The sequence below is a fragment of the Zeus faber genome (assembly GCF_960531495.2).
Source record: "Zeus faber genome assembly, chromosome: 21".
Lineage (NCBI taxonomy): Eukaryota > Metazoa > Chordata > Actinopteri > Zeiformes > Zeidae > Zeus > Zeus faber.
Genome location: NC_137208.1, coordinates 6,162,515 through 6,184,249, shown reverse-complemented (window position 1 = coordinate 6,184,249; position 21,735 = coordinate 6,162,515). Strand labels below are relative to the sequence as shown.

General features: G+C 43.6%; 2 protein-coding genes and 1 pseudogene across 3 annotated transcripts in view; 2 read left to right on the top strand and 1 right to left on the bottom strand.

Moving 5' to 3' along the window:
- The window catches only part of slc41a2b (solute carrier family 41 member 2b), a 34,528-nt gene extending 23,910 nt beyond the window's left edge, over window positions 1-10,618 (bottom strand). The window contains exons 1-5 of the mRNA XM_080022023.1: window positions 10,004-10,618; window positions 7,179-7,286; window positions 4,626-4,697; window positions 3,126-3,270; window positions 1,959-2,105 (exon numbers count right to left, since the gene is read on the bottom strand). Coding sequence (XP_079878149.1) covers window positions 1,959-2,105; window positions 3,126-3,270; window positions 4,626-4,697; window positions 7,179-7,286; window positions 10,004-10,558 — 1,027 coding nt within the window. The 5' untranslated portion in view covers window positions 10,559-10,618. The remainder of the gene's footprint in view (window positions 1-1,958; window positions 2,106-3,125; window positions 3,271-4,625; window positions 4,698-7,178; window positions 7,287-10,003) is intronic.
- Window positions 10,619-11,847: 1,229 nt separating this feature from the next.
- nopchap1 (NOP protein chaperone 1) lies at window positions 11,848-14,619 on the top strand. Its single transcript, XM_080022479.1, has 5 exons — window positions 11,848-11,942; window positions 12,338-12,517; window positions 12,696-12,770; window positions 13,540-13,673; window positions 13,973-14,619. The coding sequence occupies exons 2-5, from the start codon at window positions 12,418-12,420 to the stop codon at window positions 14,141-14,143; spliced, it is 480 nt and encodes a 159-aa protein (XP_079878605.1). The 5' UTR covers window positions 11,848-11,942; window positions 12,338-12,417; the 3' UTR covers window positions 14,144-14,619.
- Window positions 14,620-17,408: 2,789 nt separating this feature from the next.
- On the top strand, window positions 17,409-21,386 carry LOC307246789 (E3 ubiquitin-protein ligase TRIM21-like; annotated as a pseudogene). The gene is made up of 2 exons: window positions 17,409-17,433; window positions 19,424-21,386. The product of its transcript is annotated as an E3 ubiquitin-protein ligase TRIM21-like (transcript).
- Window positions 21,387-21,735: the final 349 nt, after the last annotated feature.

Below are 21,735 nucleotides of genomic sequence, written 5' to 3'. Positions count from 1 at the left end.
CCAGAGGAAATGGCTTTGGGGCTCTCTGCGTAATGTGAGGTAGTGTAATATTGGTCTGGGTGTGACATGAATTAATCATGTAGAATGTGTGGTGAAGTGTCACGTCAGGAAAAGCAGCCGTGGAACTGCAGCGACCTCTAGTGGTGGATGGGTGGTACTGCCCTATCCAGTCTAAACCTGACGTGCTGAAGCAGGAAAATAAAAAAAGCTCAATTTACGTGTTTTATGTTTTATAGGTTTGAAGACATGTTTTTAAGTTCAGGAAACTGCTGCGTTCGCACTGCATGTTCCGCTGGCACACACTGAAAGGTTATTGTAATTAACAAACACAAAGTGCCTCAGTCTTTGTTTTAATAAGGGTGATATGCTTTATTTATGACTGGCCCCTGTCTGTTTTATTTAGAATGGACCTAAGCATTTTGTTTGATTAAGTCGTAAATTTTGTATTTATACAGGCCATTATGTTGTATTTAATTTTTGCTAAGGCCTATCGCTAATGTTTTATAGGCTATTATTTTGTTATGATGCAAGAGCACTGTAGTAGGCCTGCCCTGTTCTTAATATATTTATTTGCATTTTGCACATGAAGTGAGATATGCAGGCTGCTCAGATTCACTGTATTAGCTTAGATGCATAATTACACAGAGTAACGTTGAAATGCTGAAGTTAAAATAAATAAAAGTTCTGTAAACTTTGAGCGAACATTGACTTTATTACCATTATCTAACATTGCTTGGCTACAGAAGGCTCGCAGTGCGCACCAGCAGCCCCTGAGCGCTAACAGAATATGGAGGCCGTCTCAGCCTAATAGAATGATTTTAGAAAGGCCCCATGACTTGCTTTAACAAATTTTGTTTTTTTACACAATGAAGAATTGTCAAATTTCACTTCCATGAGGCTGTTCTCGGCAGACAGATCACAGGCAACGAACTTGGCATTTCATATTCCTTGCAGGAGTTGCAGCAATGGCAAAATTTTATCTGCATGCAAAGTTTATATTATGTTCATTCCAATGTTGACAAATATAAATGCCGTTATTTTGCCTTAATATTTATTAATACCACCAAATAATACACTAAAGTGGTTGGGAACCCATATTTTTCATTGCTGCATTAAGTGTTGCTCAAAATATGAAGAATGCGTTTTAACAATAACTGAAAACAACTAAATTTCCCGAGATGGTGTGCTTCTTTTCCCAGGACAGAACATGTCTAATTTTTGGGAAAAATCTTAAACCCTTGAGTGAACCAATCGCTCTCCTGAAATCCTGCATATCGGATAATAAGTCACTCGGAAATAAACAACTAAATGGAAGCCACTGAAATGACGGGTTCGACATTGCAAGGTATCTACAGGGATGAGAGAGTTTAACTTAATGCATTTCAACACAAATTTAAACAATATTTAAGACTGATTTTTGGACAAACCATCGCTCTCTTACTCAATAATGTATTGCAGGTCAGCATAAAGGTAAGAGCTATACATTTTGTATCGGGCAGAAGACAGTATTTGGTAGGAATAGGTAAAGTTATGAACTGGATGTTTCTATGAACTATTATAAGTTTCCTTTCAGTTCAGATAGCAAAGCAGGCTATTGGAAACTGGAAAAAAAAATCAAACCAGTACTTTTTTTTCGTAAACCCAACTTGCAATGCAAAACAGGTTGAGTGTTATATTATTGGATTGGTATGTCAGCTTCTGATGCTCACACACACACACACACACACACACACACACACACACACACACACACACACACACACACACACACACACACACACACACACACACACACACACACACACACACACACACACACACCTGAAAGTGACACAGTTTCCCCACAACACTCAGCACCTCTCCTGTGGCGGTTGGTGATGAAGTGGAAAGTAAAGGCTCAAGGGCCTTTCAGCAGTAGCTCAGTCATTTTGGACCATGTAATATGGCGTCTCTCCTACCCAGGCAGTTGTAGAGTCCCTGGCTGATCCAGGCCAGGATGGCCAAAGTGATGAGGTCACCAAAGCTGGCGGCGATGGGCGTGGCGACGTTGTCTGGGTTGATGCCTGTCTTCTTGGAGCCCACTATCACCCCCACCATGATGATGCCTGCACACCGCCAAGAAATAAGAGACTTAAATATAGACTAGCACAGAATAGCACATCAAATAGACAAAACTGCCATTTAAATCATTCTATTTGCACTTCATGTTAAAGAAGAGTTGTGTTGGCGAATGGCAGATGAGGAGGGAACAAACATTACATTCCAGTTTGTTCTGAAACAAGAATAAACCTGGTCTTGGCGTTTGCTGCTGGCAGCAACTCAAAGAACAAAAGCATAGAGATAACTCTGGGAGCGAGTGAGTACTATGAGATGGAGTAATGGTGAAATGTCGAACAATGCAAACTAACAGGAAATATAACTAAAGCCACAGTTCCCAAACCGGGGCCTGTAGCATTTTGGGCATTGTGTTGCAGCCTTCAAAGACCACTGTGAACCACTAGTTTCAAACGATGAAAAAACTTTCATATCTAGCCCATGAGTTATTTTGCCTCAGTGAACTATGACTGGCACTACATTGCTGTATTAGATAACACTACCGATCAAGTGTTTGAAAATCACCAGGACGTTGCAAGAAATAATAATTTAATATGTACACATAAAAAGTTGTCAGGTAGCAGCACTTGAACACTGACAATGACAGCGTGTACACCAAAGTATTCATCCAAGTACCCGTGTTTGGACATGTACTTGGATGGTGGTTTGACCGTAGGAGCGCGCTATCAACACATGGGTATTTAAGTATGTGTGCACGCTGTGTTTTTGTGTATGAGTGTGCATGTGCGTGTGCACGCCATTCAGTATGTGTGTTTATGGACATTAGTACTTTTCACCCTGCAGTGAAGTACAATTATACATTTTGTAGAAAACTATTCAAATGAAGGTATGAAGGTAGAATTGCTATAATCATATCAATCACCAGTGATTTTAACATGATTATGTACTGTATGTCTATTCTGGATGTGTTGGTAGCCTGCATAGGTACTGCATATTAGAACTGGTACTGTATATTAGTGTGTGTGTGTGTGTGTGTGTGTGTGTGTGTGTGTGTGTGTGTGTGTGTGTACCCTGCAGCAGCGAGGCGATGAAGGCTGTGGCCACGCTGCTGGAGCAGAGAAGCACCGCGTGGCTCAGCTGGAACTTCCCCTCTGGGATCCAACCCAGAACCACGGCTGCCACCGCTGCCAGGAAGCCCACGGTGGTGGCCTGCACCTGCACACGGCGGAGGTGGGGTCCAAAGGTCAGAGAGACAGACAGCGTGAGGACACCAAGCACGGCGGGAGGAGGGACAGCAGAGAGACAGAGGCAAAGAAATGGAAGCAGCGGCGCAAAACCAAGGACAACTTATGCGGATTATGCGGATTACCTCATTTGGCATGAAACACAATGTGCTGCACTGAAACACACTCATGCCCAAACAAATACAGACAAAAACAAAACACACCCACAAGGAAAATCGAATGAATGAAATGCTGGGGGAAGTGGGAAAAAACGTAATCCTGTTTTTGAATATTGATCGCGACAGGGCAGTTCAGCGTATGTCCAGGAAGAGTATTCAGAAGGGATGGGTTTGTGGTAACAAAACAATCGTCCTCCATCGGTAGAAGAGGTCCTTCTGTGCGTACTCAAAAAAAAAAAAAAAAAAAGCTCTCGGTATGTCGTTACCAAAACCCTGATGCGGCTTTGCACTGGAATTTTGTTATTGAAAGTCATGAAACAATGAATCAATCACAGAAACAATGAACGTTGGGTTTGAAACAAAGCAGCAGAAGGAGTCTGGAAATGGTTTCATAACAAGAGGTCGTGCAAGCCGAGTGATCATGAAATTGTCTCAAAAATAATTCCCATAAACAATTGTAGTTTTTGTTTAATTTACAAATGTGGAGAACTAACATCCGCCTCACGTAGACAAGCAATTTACTGCAATTGAAGTTTGAAACGTAAAAATTCCGGCAAACTGTTATTTCCTCCCTCAACAAATGAATCGGATGCGTTTCCAGCATTGGCTCAAAATCCCCTCGACATTTGGATGGAAACATACGATTGTGGAATGGTTTGTGAAAACGATCGAGGTTAGCTCAAATAATTGCAATTTAGGCGACTATGTTATAATTGTGACGGCTCTATGTGCAACAGACTTTTTATTAGGTGCCGTCGAATAACAGCTCGAAATCTGGAACTTTCTGCGCCAAGATCAGTCGAACGGAGTCGATGTGCTGCAGCAAAAAATTCAAAAGGAAGTCCGGAGGCGGCATTGAAGCAGAATTGTGTGGAGTGTGACGGTTTAAGAAGAAGTTGTAGAGGCTCAAAGAATGAATTTGAAGGTCGAGCCCCGCAGACTGCATTGATCACAGAGTGATATATAGAAATCACACCGACGGCTGCTCTAAATCGCTACTACGGGGCCCTTGTGTTATGTAACATATTTATCTGCTGGGAAAAAAAAGTAGATCATTACCAGACACCATGCGCAGTTTTAAAGAACAGAGATAGATATCAGATAGGGTGCTGGGAACACACTCCGGGAACGCCCCCCATCCTAGTGGATGTTTGACGGCTGTGTTTACCTGTTTCAGTGCCAGGTTTCCAATGATCAGGTTCCACTTCTCGATGGGAGAATCCATCTTGCCCACATTCACCTGTGTTAGGGACAGCATGAGAAAAATCTCTCTCTCTCTCTCTCTCTCTCTCTCGCTCTCTCTCGCTCTCTCTCTCCAAAATTAACAAATGAGGGAATCGGGGGGGGATTCGATCAAACAAAATAAAAAAATATTTCAATCAGAGAAGTCACTTAGAAAGCCTTCATTCAAGCATTTCCTTGCAACTTTAAATGTCCTTAAAGTGGCAATTGGTAAGATAAGTTTTGTAAAACAACATATACATATATATCCCATATTTGATACTTTATTTAGCTGCTACTATTTTACAACAGCCATTCAATGTATTTGCAGTATGCTTATGCTTTATGCCGTCTCTATTGGCGGGGCCCACCACCTCTTCCGGCAAGAATGCACTTATTGGGCACGCGCATTAAGTCAAAGGCAGCTGCAGTCAATTTGCTAAAGCGGCGACGCTATTTGCGGCCAGTGAACTGTCTGAAGTGGCTCAACATCACCCGCCCTCCCTCTCAAAAAAAATAACCAAAATATCCCCACCTCCTCATTTTCACAAAGAATATAAATTCACTGATCAGAAGAAGGTGAACGTGATTGTCTTAGAGCGAAGGTGAGGGTAAACCCAGAAAACAAAGAAATGCTTCAAATGGAATTCTGGGACATGCACTGTAATCCATCCAAGACAGACCTTGATAGCCTGACCAGGGGGATAATGAAGGCCCTCGAGACGTGGCCATTTTAAATAAAGGCTTTTTAAAATGGACTACTGTATCACTTTGCACTTCTAACAAGCTTTTAGGCATTAAAAATAAAATCAGAAAATCAAGTTGCTTTTCTTTAATATCAGACATGTTTTATGCAGCTCTTGGTATTCTCTCACACAGATAAACACCATTTACCAACAGCTGAGGATGCGCACACAACTCGACCCATCTGGACCATCTGGATCGAGTCAATGTGATAAAAATTTATGGATGTTTTCAGCATTTCGAAATGCTTTAATTGAGAAAGACAACTTTCTCTGAACTAAGTTTGCATGTTGTTTCTTTTCTTTTTTTTTTTTTTACAGATGAATTCAATGAGCCAGTATTTCTTTTGTACTGACGTGATGAAACAGTCTGTCCAGCTGTTTCCCTCTTGGGGTATGAAACATTTTCCACCCACCGCCTTTGCAATGACTACATTTTAACGACACAAGTTGTGTTGCGCTGCTCCTTTTTAAACCTTGTCCAACAAATCAGCCATGAAAACCATAATCGTTGATTAACTCCATAATCTGAAATTCATTTTCCCATGATTGATTTGCAAGGATACATGAATAAACAGCAAAGTCATTCATCTCTAGAGACCAACCATAATTAATTTGATCTTGTTTGCTTCTGAGATAAAACTACGACACTTTAATATAATGAAATGGCCCGAACCAGCAAAACGTTTGAAGCTTGGATATGACAAACCATAAAGCTGTTTTCGTCAATTCATCTGGAATATGCTGCTATCTCGGTCATTCAAACCACCTCGCTGGCAAATGTAAATAAAACGCCTGAATTAAATTTTGATTTGAAATGATTGGGGCGACAGAGTTAATTTAGGTTTACGGGAAAACTAAAAGGGGCGATTTAAATAGAAGAAAATAGGCATATTTTTAAAGTAGAATTGAAGTTTTGTCAGACAAACAGGATTAGCAGCCAAACCTAGATTAAATCCAGATTTTAGTTTAGTCACCCCTTAGTCATTTCACTGCAACGTCTCCCTGATATAACTTTCTGTGCTTTTGGCCTCCTGTGTCAGTGTGCATCTCAAAAAGGCGTCAGTGAGGGTTTCTAAACCACAGAGTTTTTAACCCTGGTATCGGAGCAATATCCCACACCAGCAGTGGGATCAGTTCATCCACAAGTAAAATACCCACGTCCCAGCATTCATCACCGTCATAACAGAACAGTGTTTTGGGACGGAGGGAGTGATCACGCTGCCCTGTTGACACAGAGCTGTGAACCTGGAGACTCGCTGTGAGGAGCCAGGAGGAGGGAGAGAAATAGAGGAGGAACTCTCTCTGTTCCATTAACCACAGCGCTACGGATGGAAGCATGGCGGCCATTGTGTACATGGCTGAGTAATTGTTTGTGTGGTAGAACGGGTGTAGCTGGACCGAGGCGGTACTTCCCACTGAGATAACGATTAAAATGACACTCAAGCTCTGGGTGTTAAAAGTTGACACTCTTATGGCATTGACGAATTTGCAATTGCAAACGAACTTCTTTTCAGACACTCTCGTTTCCACTCCCACTAGTGTTGGGCTTTTCACAAATTATCTGGTTCTTTTAAACAGTTCTTTTGCTGGAACAAAGGGAACCGAGTCTCGCTGGACCTAAGATCTTAAGAGTGGAACAGCAGCCAAGTGGTGCCGCTCTAGAACCAGTTTTGCTGGCCCAGAGCCGGTTCTATTGCTGTCGAAAGTTACTTTGTGAATTCAGCTGCATGTGTGCGTTCACAGGTTACACTCACCGCCGTGGAAAGCCTGGAAGCCAACGTCATCTCCAGATTTCCCTTCAGGCCCAGCAGAGCAGGAACCAGGATGAAGATTTCTGTGATGTACCTGAAGGCCTTCCAGTGCTGCGCGCACACACACACACACACACACACACACACACACACACACACACACACACACACACACACACACACACACACACACACACACACACACACACACACACTTCATTGTAGGAGGCAAATTTAAGTTTCAATAACATACATTAGTTTCCCCCCATCAAAAAGCACACATTTGTTCAGACTTTTACTTTGAAAGGCAGGATGTGTCAATCATTTTCTCCACCAATATGGATTTAGATGCTTGGACTCCTTTACGTGAACCACCACTCTATTTGAACCATTCTTTTTTTAACCTGTGTTGTCAGCATGCTTGGCATACAACACAGAGTATTTGTACCATTGCATCTAGGACAGAGTTAGTCTGCAAGTGGTGTTCAACTTCTCAACCTGCAATGCAACTCTTTATTAATTCTTAATTCATCAAGAACTGCTGCAATAAGTCTGACCTGTGGACGACCTGTGGGATGACGAGAGCACAGTTTTTTTGTTACACACAACCGCCACCAATCCCCCTCTTAGGAGAATGATTTTTACCATGTTTTGGTCCATAAACAACTAGTCATCAATACTACTCCAAGAGGGTAGAATCATCATGGGTAAGATTATATCCGTAGAACCAAACAACCATGAACATGGAAAAACGTAAACCTGGAAACATCAGACGGCAAAATGTATCAACAAAACATAGTGTCCAGGATAATTGGAACAGCAATTCGGCACGTGGACTCTTCCTGTGATAGCTAGGGCAGTAAATCAGGGAGAAAAAAAGAAGAATGTAATCAGGATGGTGTTCGAGGGTATGTTCAAAGGAGGTGCTGGTGGTGTGTGTGTGTGTGTGTGTGTGTGTGTCTGTGATATGTGGGTGTGATGTGTCCACTGGTGAGTGCAAGTGACTTGTCCCAGTAAGTTCTGGTGTATGGGGTTGGAATTATATTGTAGCGCCTCTAAGCCACCCCTGAGTCTCGCTGCCATATAGACATTCCACGACTGCAGGAAAGCCTCGAGCACCATGCCCTTCAGCCACAGAAGACCCCCCCGAGGCAACGCCCGCAGACAGCCAGATAAGCGGGCCCTCCACCAACCCTCCACCAGCACCCGCTGCAGAGAAGCCACGCAGCAAGGGGAAGGCCAACCGCCGTTTTCCGCACCCCAACCCACACCGGCGAGTAGCCTTCAAGGGGCCCTGGAAAGCCCCCGGCAGCCGCCAGGACCCGAACGCAGCCAGCAGGGGACCCACCTGGTCGTGCACCCCAGCCAACCACACCCCCACACCAATTAATGTGTGCTGTTTGTAATTACAGTTAAAATTAAGGGGCGTGGGGCCCTCCTGCCCCGCAGAGCCTTGGATGGTGGAGTGTTGCTTGGAGCAAGATTTGTGTGGGAGTGTTTGTATTCTAAATATTCTAATATGAATGGTATTAATTGCAGGACAGATGTAAAGCACGCCAACGCAGACGTGTGCCGCATCCCTAGCCACATAGCTCACACCCCACCCGTCCTGCAAACCTGAGGCCTATTGTGTGGTGCAGCGGTGCAGTAGATTGGACAGCAGCCACACGGACCCCGCCCCAGACCCTCGCCCCTACCTGGAGGCACCTAACCCACAGCAACCAGCAACAGGTGCAGAACGGTCCACCATGCGCCCCCACCAGGGCGGGCTGGACCTCCATCAGGCCCATGGCCAGCCCCCGGCCGCCTCCTGCTGTGGAGTGTGGGTTTTATTTTCCTATTTGAATTATTCAACATCTTTGGCTTTGTTTGCAAGGCATTTGTCTGTGTTGTTTTTCAGGGATATTTGGGGATCAATCTGCTTATTTCCATTTGAACACACTGGCCCGTTCACAGCAAAGTCCCACAGAAAACTCTAAAAGTTGACTGTACACTCTGACCATAAAACACACCTCAAACCATCTTGTTGGGGATTTCAATGCTGCGTGGATCTACAGATAAGGAAAGTAGCTCAGCCAAAGTGTGCATAGCTTCTTGTGCTCGAGGCGATCGAAAATCAGCCGCATTTTGAGCGGATATCAACAATGCGGAAGGGCAGGTTTTTTTTAGCTGGTGTAGGATTCCTGGGTTTTGTTTTCCTCTGGATATCAGATCTTCTCTCAGTGGAATGTGCCAAAAAAGTTCACAATTTTTTTTATTGTTACAAATGAATGTCAAATAGCTACACTATTTTTTTTTTTACAGTATAAACAAGCTCATGTTGCCATCCTGGTTTCTAAACGATGTTATGTGTAGCTGTGACGTATGTATACCTATGGTCTCTGGTGTCATGACTGAATATTCAGGATCAAGTATATTTGGATGCGTGGCACAGCCTTCCAGAATTTCCTGAAACTCTGGAACATCCTTATGACCGGATGTGAATAAAAACACACCCCATCCAACTTGGACTTTCCATGTCCCACTTGTGAATACAAAGATCTCCCTTTGCTTTCTCATATCATGCAGGTCTTCTTGTGTCAATAAAAATTGTGGTACTTCACAAACCTTCCTACCGAGGGTGCGTGTACGCTGCCTCTGCTTACTGAATAAACTGCCAGTTAGCACCTGAATGGAAACCCATAGCTTCTGGACTGGAACATGTAGAACATTCACTGTAGTACTTAGTATTCTATTTCAGATGCAGGACTTGTAAAAGTCAAGTCTTACGTTTTGGACAAAAAGAGCATGAGAAAACGTTTGGTTTACAACAGCAGAGCTGGGCTCACCTGCACTATATCCAGCACCATCCCAGCAGACACAGTACCAAACCCTGCCAGTAAGAATGGCACCAGAATCTGCAGCGCCATAGCCAGCGGAGACTCCTTGGGCATGTTCCTGGCGGCGGAGCCCTGACCGATCTCTTCATCTTCCCCTGGATCCTGGTCGTGCTCCTGTTCCTCTTCCTCTCCGGACAGCCTCCCCTCTGGGAGCATAGGCTCCGTCTCAGAGTAGCGCCCGTCCCCGCAGTCCGACAGGCTGACGGAGGACCGCGAGGCCCTGTCCAGGAGCCGCCGGCCCTCGGTGTGTGAGGGCTCAGGCCGGTGGCCGTTCTGGAGCGGACCCACCTCGGGTTTGGCTCCCAGGTCCACCATGGCCAGCCGCTCCTCCTGCAGCTTGGTGTAACCAGTGGGAACCATGGTGTGGAGCAGAGACGCCACCCTGCCGGACGGGCCTAGTTTCAGCGAGAGACCGCTCCACCCGGCGACCGCGCCGCTCATACGCACCGTCAGGCTAGAGCCAAGGGACTCTCCAATAGCGCCCCCCAGAGTCTGAATGTTCATGTTGCGTTCCGAGGCGGCAATGTCTCATCTCCTTTCATCCAGTTCGGGAAGTCAGAAGGAGGGGGCACAAAGAACTGGACTCAGTGACTAGACAATATCCTCCATCTTGGGAATCTGCCGTGGACCCTGGCTTGCTTGAGGGGATGCAACGAGAAAAGGCAGATGGCAATAACACAGGAAAGGGGAAGAGAAAAGGAAATCAATTCTAAAGCAGGATTTAGACTAAACTGTTAGTCAGCTGCATTATAGCAGCATATTTAAAGACGCTAAATTTGAATAATTTCAAAAACAAAAGAAAGCCGAGGCAAAGACATTTTATTCAATGCGTTTCATAGAATTGTGAGAGACATGCATACCTGTACCAAAACATGGCCTGTCATAGAAAAAGGTTCGCAATTTAAAAAAAATTATTAATGAGCATATTTCCACATTTCTGCAAAAACGAGTTCCCCTTTTCACAACCAGTTTAATAGAACCATAATGTTTTCCTTAAGACACAATCTAACCGATTCTTGTGTCCACAACTGAAACATTGTAGATTACTTTTGTCCGAGCATTGCAACGTATGTAAGCGACTTTAGATTTGAAAATTTGACATTATTTAGTGTAGATTATATTTCCCACGTTAGTGTTTCTCACACAACACCATCACCAATATCATTTATTTGGGCCTTGTTTACTTTCTCTCACCGCCCCCACCCCATCCCAAGTTTATCTTTCTCTACACAAGGAGGCCTGTTAAAGAAAATGTAACAAACCAAATACGCATTTGACTTAGTATTTTTTAATAAATCAGTCAACTCGACCAAAACGTGGTCGCTGACGATATTCCCATATTGGGACGGTTGACTTTTGCCTGTCTCGCCCACAAATGTGCATTTTCGCGCGAGGCTCGTTCGGTCGTGAGGGGCATCCTTGCATAACACGGGGCGCTCGCGCGGCTCCGTAAACGGCTTGGGAACGGCAACGCAGCGACGACGCGTCTTGAACTGCACTCGTCTCGACAACTGATACGTGGGAGAAAAAAAAAACAAGGCGGCGGGGGTGGGAGGGGGGTTAAAAAAAAAAAACAGAAAAAACAGAAACAAAAACAAAAACGAGAGCGTCGCGTTTGAGGTAAATTCGTAGGAAAAAGCTTTCCCCGTGCGCGGCAACTCACGTCTGCTCCGCGGCGTCTCCCTCCTCTCGCCGCAGCCGGACGCGTCACCCCCGGAAGTATCACCCCCGGAAGTATCACACCCGGAAGTGTGTTGCCGTTTGGTTTTTTTTCGAAGCAGCCGCACCGACGCGCTGCTGCGACGCGGGGTGACGGCGTCACGAACGTGACGCGTTCTCCTTCCAACAACGGCGACGCGTATCCAGATATTGCGTCACACACGTAAACGTAAGCGCGTCGTTTGACTGACACGTTTGGTCACGTTTCCAATAACGTCCACGTTGGGAGACGCGCGGTATAAATTGCCGTTTTTGCCTTTTCATTTCCACAATTCGAACTTTTTTTTTTTTTTTAACCATTTTAGAATTTTATTTGGAATCTTTAGAATGAAATGTAAAATTTTAGGTCGATTGAAATGAAAATCTTGCTCGATTGTTGTACGATATTAGAACTCATTGTGTAAACTTACTCAGTTATTTGCATGATATATGATAATAACAATAATGATAATAATAATAATAATAATAAAATCATAATCAGCTAAATGTTTGGTATTTGGTTCATCACCGAAGTCACGCCCCTAAAAAAACGACTTTTTAATTTACATTCTCGCCCCCAACCAGCAGAGGGCGATGGAGAAAAGCGTGGGCAAACCGCGTTGACCCTTCACCTTTGACCCGGAAGCGGCTTCCACCGGCGACACATGTCGGTCGAAAATAACATGCCCGTCAGCGCGGACATGGAAATAAACAGCGAGAAAACGACCTCGCGGGAGTTGTTGACATGTGGTAGCGGAGGAGGAGGTATGGACTTTTTTTTTTTTTTTTTTTTACTGAATCGACTGTTTTTAATTTGGGTCCAGAGGAACAAAGCGTATTGTCGCGTTCAGACCGATTCAAGGTGAATGGAGTTGCGCTGATTGGCAGCCACTGACACTGTTGTTGTTGTTGTTGTTGTCGTCGTCGTCGTCGCTGATGGCAGGTCTCCACGACAAGCTTCTGCTCAAGTCCAAGGCCCCCGGACCCCCGCAGACCCAGAGGGTCCCAAGGAGTCATGGTGAGAATAAGTTATCCCAGGGCTCCAGGGGAATTTCTTTTTAATAATGTCGTTTTGCAGTTATGGAAAAGTCACGGGATAGGACCAAATACCTGCTTTTATGTGGCCAGTGCGGGAGAAAAAGTAAAATCCACATTGTTCCTATTTTCACAAATGGGATAATTCTTTCACGGATGAGAAAATGTTAGAAATGCAATATGGGCTTTTTATTATAATCTAGTCCAGGTTTGACAGCCATAAGAACAGTAGTTTGACAACTATAAGTAAAGATCTCAAAAAAATCGGAGGAATTTGAATGCACCATGAGAATAGGCGCTGTGAATCAGCTGCTCGCTTCAGCGTTAAGTTGAATCGGAAGCTGCGAAGCAGAAGCTTACTTAGTTTTAATGTTTCGCTTAACTTTCCCCTGAATTGCCGAATCAGAAGATGCGAATCGGAAGCTAACTTCAGTGTCCTATACCCCAAAAGGTCCTGGAAAACAAGACTTCTCCTTGAGAAGTTTCATTCAATTTGCAGCATTATTAATTTAAGAGTGAATACTTATATAATGGCATGTTTATTTATAAGCTATTTATGAATAACCAAACAAAATGCTGGAAATATCATGGGAAAAGATTTCTTTACGGAGAGAAAATACGTCTGATACGCTCTACGAGTTTGATTTGGACTCGGTCGGCTTGTTGCTTTGTGTCCACGAATATAAGAGAGAGAGAGACGTTCGTGTGGACATGTATCCATGATTTTGATTATTTGTGTCGTGATGTTCCAGTTTTGGACCGGTTGCAGAGCTTCCTGCCCCAGCTGGCGGCGGCCAATGAGAAGCTGAAGCAGCAGATCGAGGAGTCTCCGGACGGGCAGTTTGACATTGAACGTGTGGAAGACGCGGAGAAGGTCATAGAGATGGTGCGTCCAGGGTAGCAGCTGCCGTAACGTATAGATATGAAACTTTCTCCACAAAACCAAAGAGTTGTGACTGTGTTAGTAGTAACGGAGTACAGACCATATCGCCAAGCAACACAAAGTCACTAAACCTCTACAGGTTGTATGTCTCTACTGTAAAAACTATTATGGGACTGTAATTAAGTCTTTAAGCAAGTTTACAAGAGCAGCTTAAGGAACGCTGTCCATTTAGCTGTTTCGTCCACAAAAACGGCCAAACGTTTTGTCTTTTGTAATCATTTATATCTGTTGGCCTGTGGCAGGACGTCGCCCTGGTGGAGCTGAGCGACCCGGAGGAGGAGACGTCTGGGGAGGATTCGGCCTCTGACTCTGGCGAGGAGAGCGAGATCACAGAGGAGACTCTCAAGCTGCCCCACGACAAAAGCAGCAGGAAGAGAGCGGACATCCAGGTCATGGAGCGGCAGGGGGATTAAAGATGGCCGACCCCCCTCCCAAACAGACTTTAGGGGCGGTCTCGGACCTGTGGCTGTGCCTTGGACCTGTGGGTTCTGTCGAGCACGATGTGGGGGAGGGAAGGTATCACCGATGAAGCTTTCTTCATGATGCCGCTTGTAAATCGGTGAAAAAATGACAAAAACAAAAAACCTGCGTCATGGACTGTATTCAGCGATGGAAAACAGTGAAGATGGAGTTTTGATGTGGAGAAATGCTTCCCCTCCTCGTGAAAGTGGGAACAGTAAGAGATTCTTCTTCTATATGTGTACGCCTTTTCCACACGGGTGTAATTCCCTTTTTTTAAAGTGCCTCATTTATCTTTGGTTGTTGACTGAGTGAATCTGAAGTTCACAAAATGTTGTCTGGAGCCACAGTAGGTTATGTCTTTCTTTGTGGATATTTTTCTTTACAAATATGCTTCATGTCACAACAAAATAAAAAATATACTCATCAACATTTTTCAAATGGCAAATATTTAAATTTTATATGAAGTGAATGTGATGAGCAGGAAGAAAGTGATGAAGCAGTATTTCAGTTAGCCACGGCACAAGTGAACATCAACACCTGCTAATCTGCCACACACAACTTACCTATACACACACACACACACACACACACGCACAATGTGTTACCTAACCTCATTTGGGGACCACATACGTGGCGACGCATACCTTACTGTATATTTACCTTCACTATTTTTATTGCTTTCCTTTTATTCCTCGACATCCGTGTGAATTTGAGGCATAACTGCAAAGCGTCTGTGTCGAGAAGAGCTGCTATAGCAGGGGTGCGCAAACTTTTTGACTCTGGGGCCACAACGGGTTTTAAAATTTGACAGATGGGCCGGGCCAGTAGCAGAAGAATGGGGAGCGTTTGTGTGAACTAATATAAATTACATGTTAAAGCCATTACATAAAAAGTTTCGCCCTTTAAAGGGTAGCCAAAGCACGCAAGTGTAGGACCGGGGGTTTCCAAAGCATGAATAGTAAGATGTTTTTTACACAAGGTTTTTTTTTTTTTTTAATTTTTTAAATTTTATTTATGAAATGCATTTTTTTTTTCATAAAAAGTAAAGAAACTTACATTCAATTTCAGTGGGAACAGTGTTGCTTGTCACCCTTTTTTTTGCCAGTGTGTCAAAGTTTGGTGTCAGTTTGGTTGTGGCAATTCTCAGGACAGATCTGAGGTGTTCATCAGCTAACTGGGATCTGTGGCGTGCTTTGTTGATGTTCATCACGCTGGACGTCTGCTCACACACGCAGGTAGAGCCAAACAACACCAGCATCCTCTGTGACATCTTCCCAATGTTTGGAAACGTGGCTTTGCTTAGTGAAGCATAAAACCCACCGAGTTTTAAGAGAGTTGAACTTCTTTAAGACGGAGTCCCGTTGAAGATCGATCAGTTCCCATTGCAACTCCTGCCCCGCTGTTTAAAAGCCTTGTGTCGGGGGACACGTCACCAGCTGAAGTGACTTGACTTTAACTCCAAAAATGAGCTAATCTCCCCTTTGAGCTCCCACACTGGTTGACATGCTTTCCCCAAACTTAACCAGCGGAAATGAGAGTGGTAAAGCAAGTCCTGGTGATCAGCATCGGTTTCCTCAAGGAACTTAATAAATTGACGATGCTGAAGTCCCCTCACTCGTATACAGTTAACGAGGTTTACGACTGGATTCACTACACGATCAAGCTGCAATACAGACGTACACAGGGCTTCCCGATGGATTATGCAGTGTAGGAAAATAACACCCAGGCCAGGGTTTTCCTCTTTCACCTTATCCTGCATTCTTTCCAGCAGCCCGACGTATTTTCCTGTCAAGTTTGGTGATCCATCTGTGGTGACATTGGCAAGTTTACACCAAGGTAGCTTCAGCCTCTCGATGTCACCGGACACGCTGTCATACAAGTCCTCACCTTGTGTTTTCCTCTTTAGGGAGTCCATGGTCAAAAATTCCTCCGTTACCTCAAAATTGTCGTGAATTCCTCTGATAAAAATTAAGACCTGAGCGGTGTCTTTCATGTCGTAACTTTCATCCAGTGCTAACGAATATAGCTTAAACGACTCGGCTTTTTTGTTTAACTCGTTGGCTGTCTTCATCAATTAGTTCTCCACCGCGAGTCACTGTCCTGCGTGATAAACTTTTTTGTTTTTGTTTGTTTTTTGCTCTACGGACACAAGAGACCTGCTGTCTCTACCATGCACTCTTTCAAAAACTCCCCTTCGGAGAAAGGCTTGCTGGCCTTTGCTAATTTGAATGCCAGCAAATAACTTGCCTTGGTACTTGAATCTTGCATATTAGTTTGGTGAATTTTGTTTTTGCTGAGTCTGTAAATTGGTGGCCAACCTCTGAGCAGTAGTCACTTGTTCTTGCATTGACTGCTTGCTAGCGTAGTTAGCATGCTTGGTGGGAAAGTGGCGGCTTATATTGTATTAATTGAAAACCGCAACGGTTTCTTGGCAAATAAGACGTACAGCCGTTGATCGTACTTCAGTGAAAAAAATAGGTCGTTGTCCACTCCTTATTAAACACTCAGCACTGACTGACTTTTCTTTGGTCCACAAATTTTCACAGAAGGGCTCAAAGCCTTTGCCCTTCTACTTCAGGATAGACCAGACTCCAACGGAGGTCAATTGTGTCTGGAAGGTGCGCCATCTAGTGGCATCAACTGAAACGCTAGGCATTGCAGGAAAAAGGCAAAATGAATGTGGTCTTCACTATAATTTGGTACTAATAATATGAGTACCAAATTATAGTAAAGACTGCATTCATTTTGCCTGTTTGGGGCCTCTTCATTTTCTTTTTGCCCCTGGCTGCATTTGCAGGTAAACTTAAGACTTGCAGCAAGCTGCAGCTGCTTTCTTTGTCAGTAAAACACAAAGTGAAAGTAAAACAGACACGATAGTGTAACAAAATGCACTAATGCCAAAATGAAGGGCGTTAAATATGTGTTGCATTAACTTTAACCGTGTCTACATAGAACACTACATGTAAACAAATCAACAGTGTGTTTATGGAAGGTTTTAAATGTAGGCTGTGGTGAAGTGTCACCTGCCCTCCATTTCATCCTACTGATATCAATTCTACAGAAAAGTGAAGCTGTTCCAGTGACTGTTCTAAGAGATGGAGCATCCGGTTCAGAAGAGGAAGATATGACGTCACGTTGAAAAAGTGAAAGTGAGAACCCTGAGCTGTGCTGGGAGGAGACACTTGTGTCCTTAAGACACAGAGAGAGAAACTAGACGCAGACAGCTTGGAAAAGGCACAAGGTGAGTGCTACACAAAATATTCACTCTTTATCATTATTCAAACAGTCTCTGAACGAAGATTTCAGTCAGAAAAAAGGACATTTTGGACGATGTTATTGTGTGTTTAGCAAGCTGAACATTTGCTTTTCCCTTTCAGCTTCTTCTGGCTCTTGATTACAGATCAATAAGTTGGTATTCAGCCCATAGTCAATTTGAACAGAATGACTACATTGATGTCAGCAGCTGCAGCAGTCATCCACCTACTGCTTATAAGATATATCAAAAAAATAGAAATAGGAAACAGGTTAATAAAAAGGAGAACGTCGGAGAACACCACAAGTGACAGGAATAAGGTTTTTACGCCTCCCGGGATTATTTAAGGCCGGGTAAACCCGCTGATTTTAAGCGATTGGCGCCTTTCTAATTACCAGGAGATATGCATTGTTTTTTTGTTTTTTTGCTGGTGCGTCACGTTCGACGCCAGTAACACGCTGGAAAACAGGCGTGTCATGGTTCCAGTGTGACTGGGAATGAAACAGTAGAGGAGACAGAAACTTAAACAGACAACGACATAAAAGTGTGAAACTTGGAATACGCTGCCGGTGCGAGGGGCGGAGACGCTCCTCCGGTTCGGGGACCGGCTTGAGGCGGTGCTGGAGTGACTCGGAGCCCGGCGGGGAGTGCGGGGGTTCTCCGCTGTGGTCCCCACGGTGCGATCCCCACACTCACGACGTTTCACGGTCCCTCATGCTGGAAAAAAGGTCAATAGCTACTGGTTTTGGATTGTAAATGGGATTTGAAATGAACGCCACACGGAGTTAACCGGCGTGTCAGAGCACACCGGTGTCGTGTCGAACTCTGTGTCCCCACTCTGTGCGAAGGAAGCGCGCGTTCACAAAAAGCTCGTCCCCGAGATGCCGTGCTCGTACCACTGAGGTACTACGGAGAGCGTTAAGGGTCAAATCAAACTTTTTAGCGATTTTTCTCTGCAGAGTGTTCTATTGTAATGGTGAAAGGGAAACGTCATGACTGTCTAGTAATAGATTGAAAATGGGGGAAACAGGACCTATATTTGTTGCTTTTTTATCTCTTTATTAACACAAACAACTACTGTTATATCCTTCAAAGAATAATGTTATTTTTTGTGTGAATTTTGTTTTGAATAGTGTAGACTTTTGGAAGAAATGTGTGATCATTCAAATAATAGTGATTTGATAAGCTATATACGCGATTGTTCTGAAAAGGGACAAAACCTGGACGTATTCATCACATTTCTCCTTTTTTTCATGTAATTTATTTTTTTTTAATGAAATGTGTGATTTGGCTACAAGAGAGATCTGTTGTCCACTTTAGTTCAGCTGTTTAGAGTAAATTACCTATATCTGATGGTTTTCTGTCACAACAAGTTCACTTTCACTGCAGTTGACTGAGAAAAGGCAAAAATTGTTGAAAACAAAAACTAGTCACACGAGTTTTTAGGCTTTACCTTTTTCTCGACACCACCCCCATCATAACAGGTGGAAGGCATCCTGAAAGCTGGGAATGTTAGCGTCAGATACAAGTCATCAGGATGACCTTTCCCACTGGTGACAAATGCTGGATGTTGGCGAGTGTTACCTGGTTTTTGGTGCAGTGGGAAAGGGGAAGAAGAAGGACAGGAGTCGTTCTGGAAGTGAAAGTTGATCAAATCCTCATCGTGCTGCAGTGGAGACTGTTCTCTCCATTAAGGGGAAAAAGAACATTTATCTCAACAAATAATCAAGCAGACTGACTACAAAAGTAATGTGAATACAACAGAAAATATCCTCATTTAATAAGCTGCCGTATATCTGCTCCCATTTAGAACTGAAATAAAATATAATAAAGCTATATTCTATTAGACTGTGGTGTATAACTACAAGGAATGACTTTTTAAAACACTTTAAGTCATTTGTGACAAGAACATGAATGTTTTCTCACACTGAGACACTTTGATGTTTTTAGAGTTAAATATTGTTTTCTCTCTCTGTAGGAATGGCCTCTCCCAGCAGTCTTCTGTCAGAAGAGAATTTCTCATGTTCCATCTGTCTGGATGTGTTCACCAGTCCAGTAACCTTACCATGTGGACACAACTTCTGCCAAGCCTGTATAACAACATGCTGGGATGGTGATGTCCGGTACCTATGTCCTGTGTGTAAACGGCTTTTTCACACTAGACTTGAATTACAGGTCAATACCTTCATGTCCGAGATGGCTGCTCAGTTCAAAAAGTCTCAACAAGTGAGAGTTAAGTGTGTTGAACCTGGAGAAGTTCCCTGTGATGTCTGCACCGGGACCAAGCAGAAGGCCCTGAAGTCCTGCCTAGAGTGTGCAGTCTCATACTGTGACACCCACCTTGAGCCCCATCACACAGTACCAGGCCTGAGAAGACATAAGCTGATCCACACTGTGCACGATCTGGAACACAGGGTGTGTAAGAAGCACCGTCGACCTCTGGAGCTGTTCTGCAAGACAGAACACACCTGTGTTTTTCAGTTGTGCACAGAGTCGGACCCCAAGTTCCATCTGGTTGTTCCTGTGGAGGAGGAATATGGAGCGAAGAAGGCTCAGCTGGGGAAGACAGAGTCTGAAGTTGAGCAGATGATCCAGGAGAGACAACGAAAGATGGAGGACATAAAACTCTCAGTGAAGCTCGGTAGAGAAGACGCCAACAGAGAGGAAGCCTTTGGTGCTCAGCATCGAAAGTGTCAGGCTGAGCACAGTGAGAAGATCCAAGAGAAACAGAAATCCATCTGAGAGGTAGAACAGGAAATGGAAAAAATTACCAAGAGGAGATCAGAGCTGGAGCAGCTCTCACTCACTGAGGATCACCTCCATCTCCTCCAGAGCTTCCAATCCCTGAACGCTTCTCCACCCACCAGGGACTGGACAAAGGTGGAGCTCAGTCGTCCGTCGTATGCAGGGACCCTGAGGAGAGCCCTGGATCCACTGGAGGAGACACTGAACATGGAGATGAAAAGCTGCATGAAGCTGAACTGAAGAGCCTCCAGCAACATGAAATAGATCTGACTCTGGATCCTGATATAGCAAATCCCAACCTCATCCTCTCTGAAGATGGAAAACAAGTTTATTGTGGAGGCATAAGAAGGAAGACCCAGACAACCCTGAGAGTTTTTTTTAAATGTGTTGATGTCTTAACCAAGCAGAGCTTCTCCTTTGGAAGATTTTACTTTCAGGTTTAAGTTAAAGGGAAGAATGAATGGGATTTAGGAGTGGCCAGAGAGTCCATCAACCGGAAGGTGACATCAAATTGAGTCCTGAAAATGGCTGCTGGATCATTTGGATGAGAAATGGAAATGAGTACAAGGCTCTTTCTGGTCCAAGTCTCCCTCTCACTCTGAGAGCCAAGCCCCAGAAGGTGGGGGTGTTTGTGGATTATGATGAGGGTCTGGTGTCCTTCTATGATGTGGAGTCCAGGGTTCATATCTACTCTTTTACTGGTTGTACATTTAAGGAACCACTCTACCCATTCTTCAGTCCCCACCTAAATGATGGTGGTAAAAACTCTGCCCCCCTGATCATCTCACCTGTCAATCAAACACGTTAACATTTTAGTTTCACTTTTCTGGGAGATGATTTGTAGTCAATCTAGAAAATAATTCATATTGTATTTCATTTAATACTTCATTTATCCTCCATGCTTTAAGACTGTTACTTTACTTTACTTTTACTTCTTTGGAATATTGACTCATAAAAACTTTTGTTGTAAAATTAGCCTAAACTTAGTTTGGGTAACTAACTCAGATCACCTTTCCAGCTGAAGGGAATATTTTATTCTAATTGTCTTTAACATATCACCAGAGATTTACAACATTATATACAAATGAAATTACTTTTTATTGTTTTTTTAAGCAGCTTGGTCAGAACAAATTCACATGTGTTATTTTTGAATGAACAACATTTGAATGAAATAAAGACAAACAGACTTTGTTCCAATTGACAGAAACACATCCTCAAGGTAAAGGATTTTAGAGTCTAAAGACAATTGTCCAACAGTGTGTAAAACTCACTCTGCTCTGTATTGTTCATAGCAGATCCAGGGGAATTACTTCAAATGAAGATACAAATAATATGTATTACATGTATGAATTTTGGATAAATGTTATTTCTGTCATGCTTCCTCATCATAAATAATTATAATAAATCCTGAATATATTTGAGCCAGCCTCACAGTTCAAATGATAGAAAAGGATTTACAGCGTACAAAGGTTATTTACCTACGACCGGGTGATAGAAATACCTGTGAACACAGCGTCATTTTTAAACCATTTTAACAGTCACAGG

Excerpts from the sequence above, each read along its gene's own strand:
- nopchap1 (XM_080022479.1), top strand. The coding sequence starts at position 12,418 with ATGTCGGTCGAAAATAACATGCCCGTCAGCGCGGACATGGAAATAAAC. Across the intron at positions 12,518-12,695 it reads ATGTGGTAGCGGAGGAGGAG|GTCTCCACGACAAGCTTCTG; the intron begins GTATGGACTTTT and ends CGCTGATGGCAG. Across the intron at positions 13,674-13,972 it reads CGGAGAAGGTCATAGAGATG|GACGTCGCCCTGGTGGAGCT; the intron begins GTGCGTCCAGGG and ends GGCCTGTGGCAG.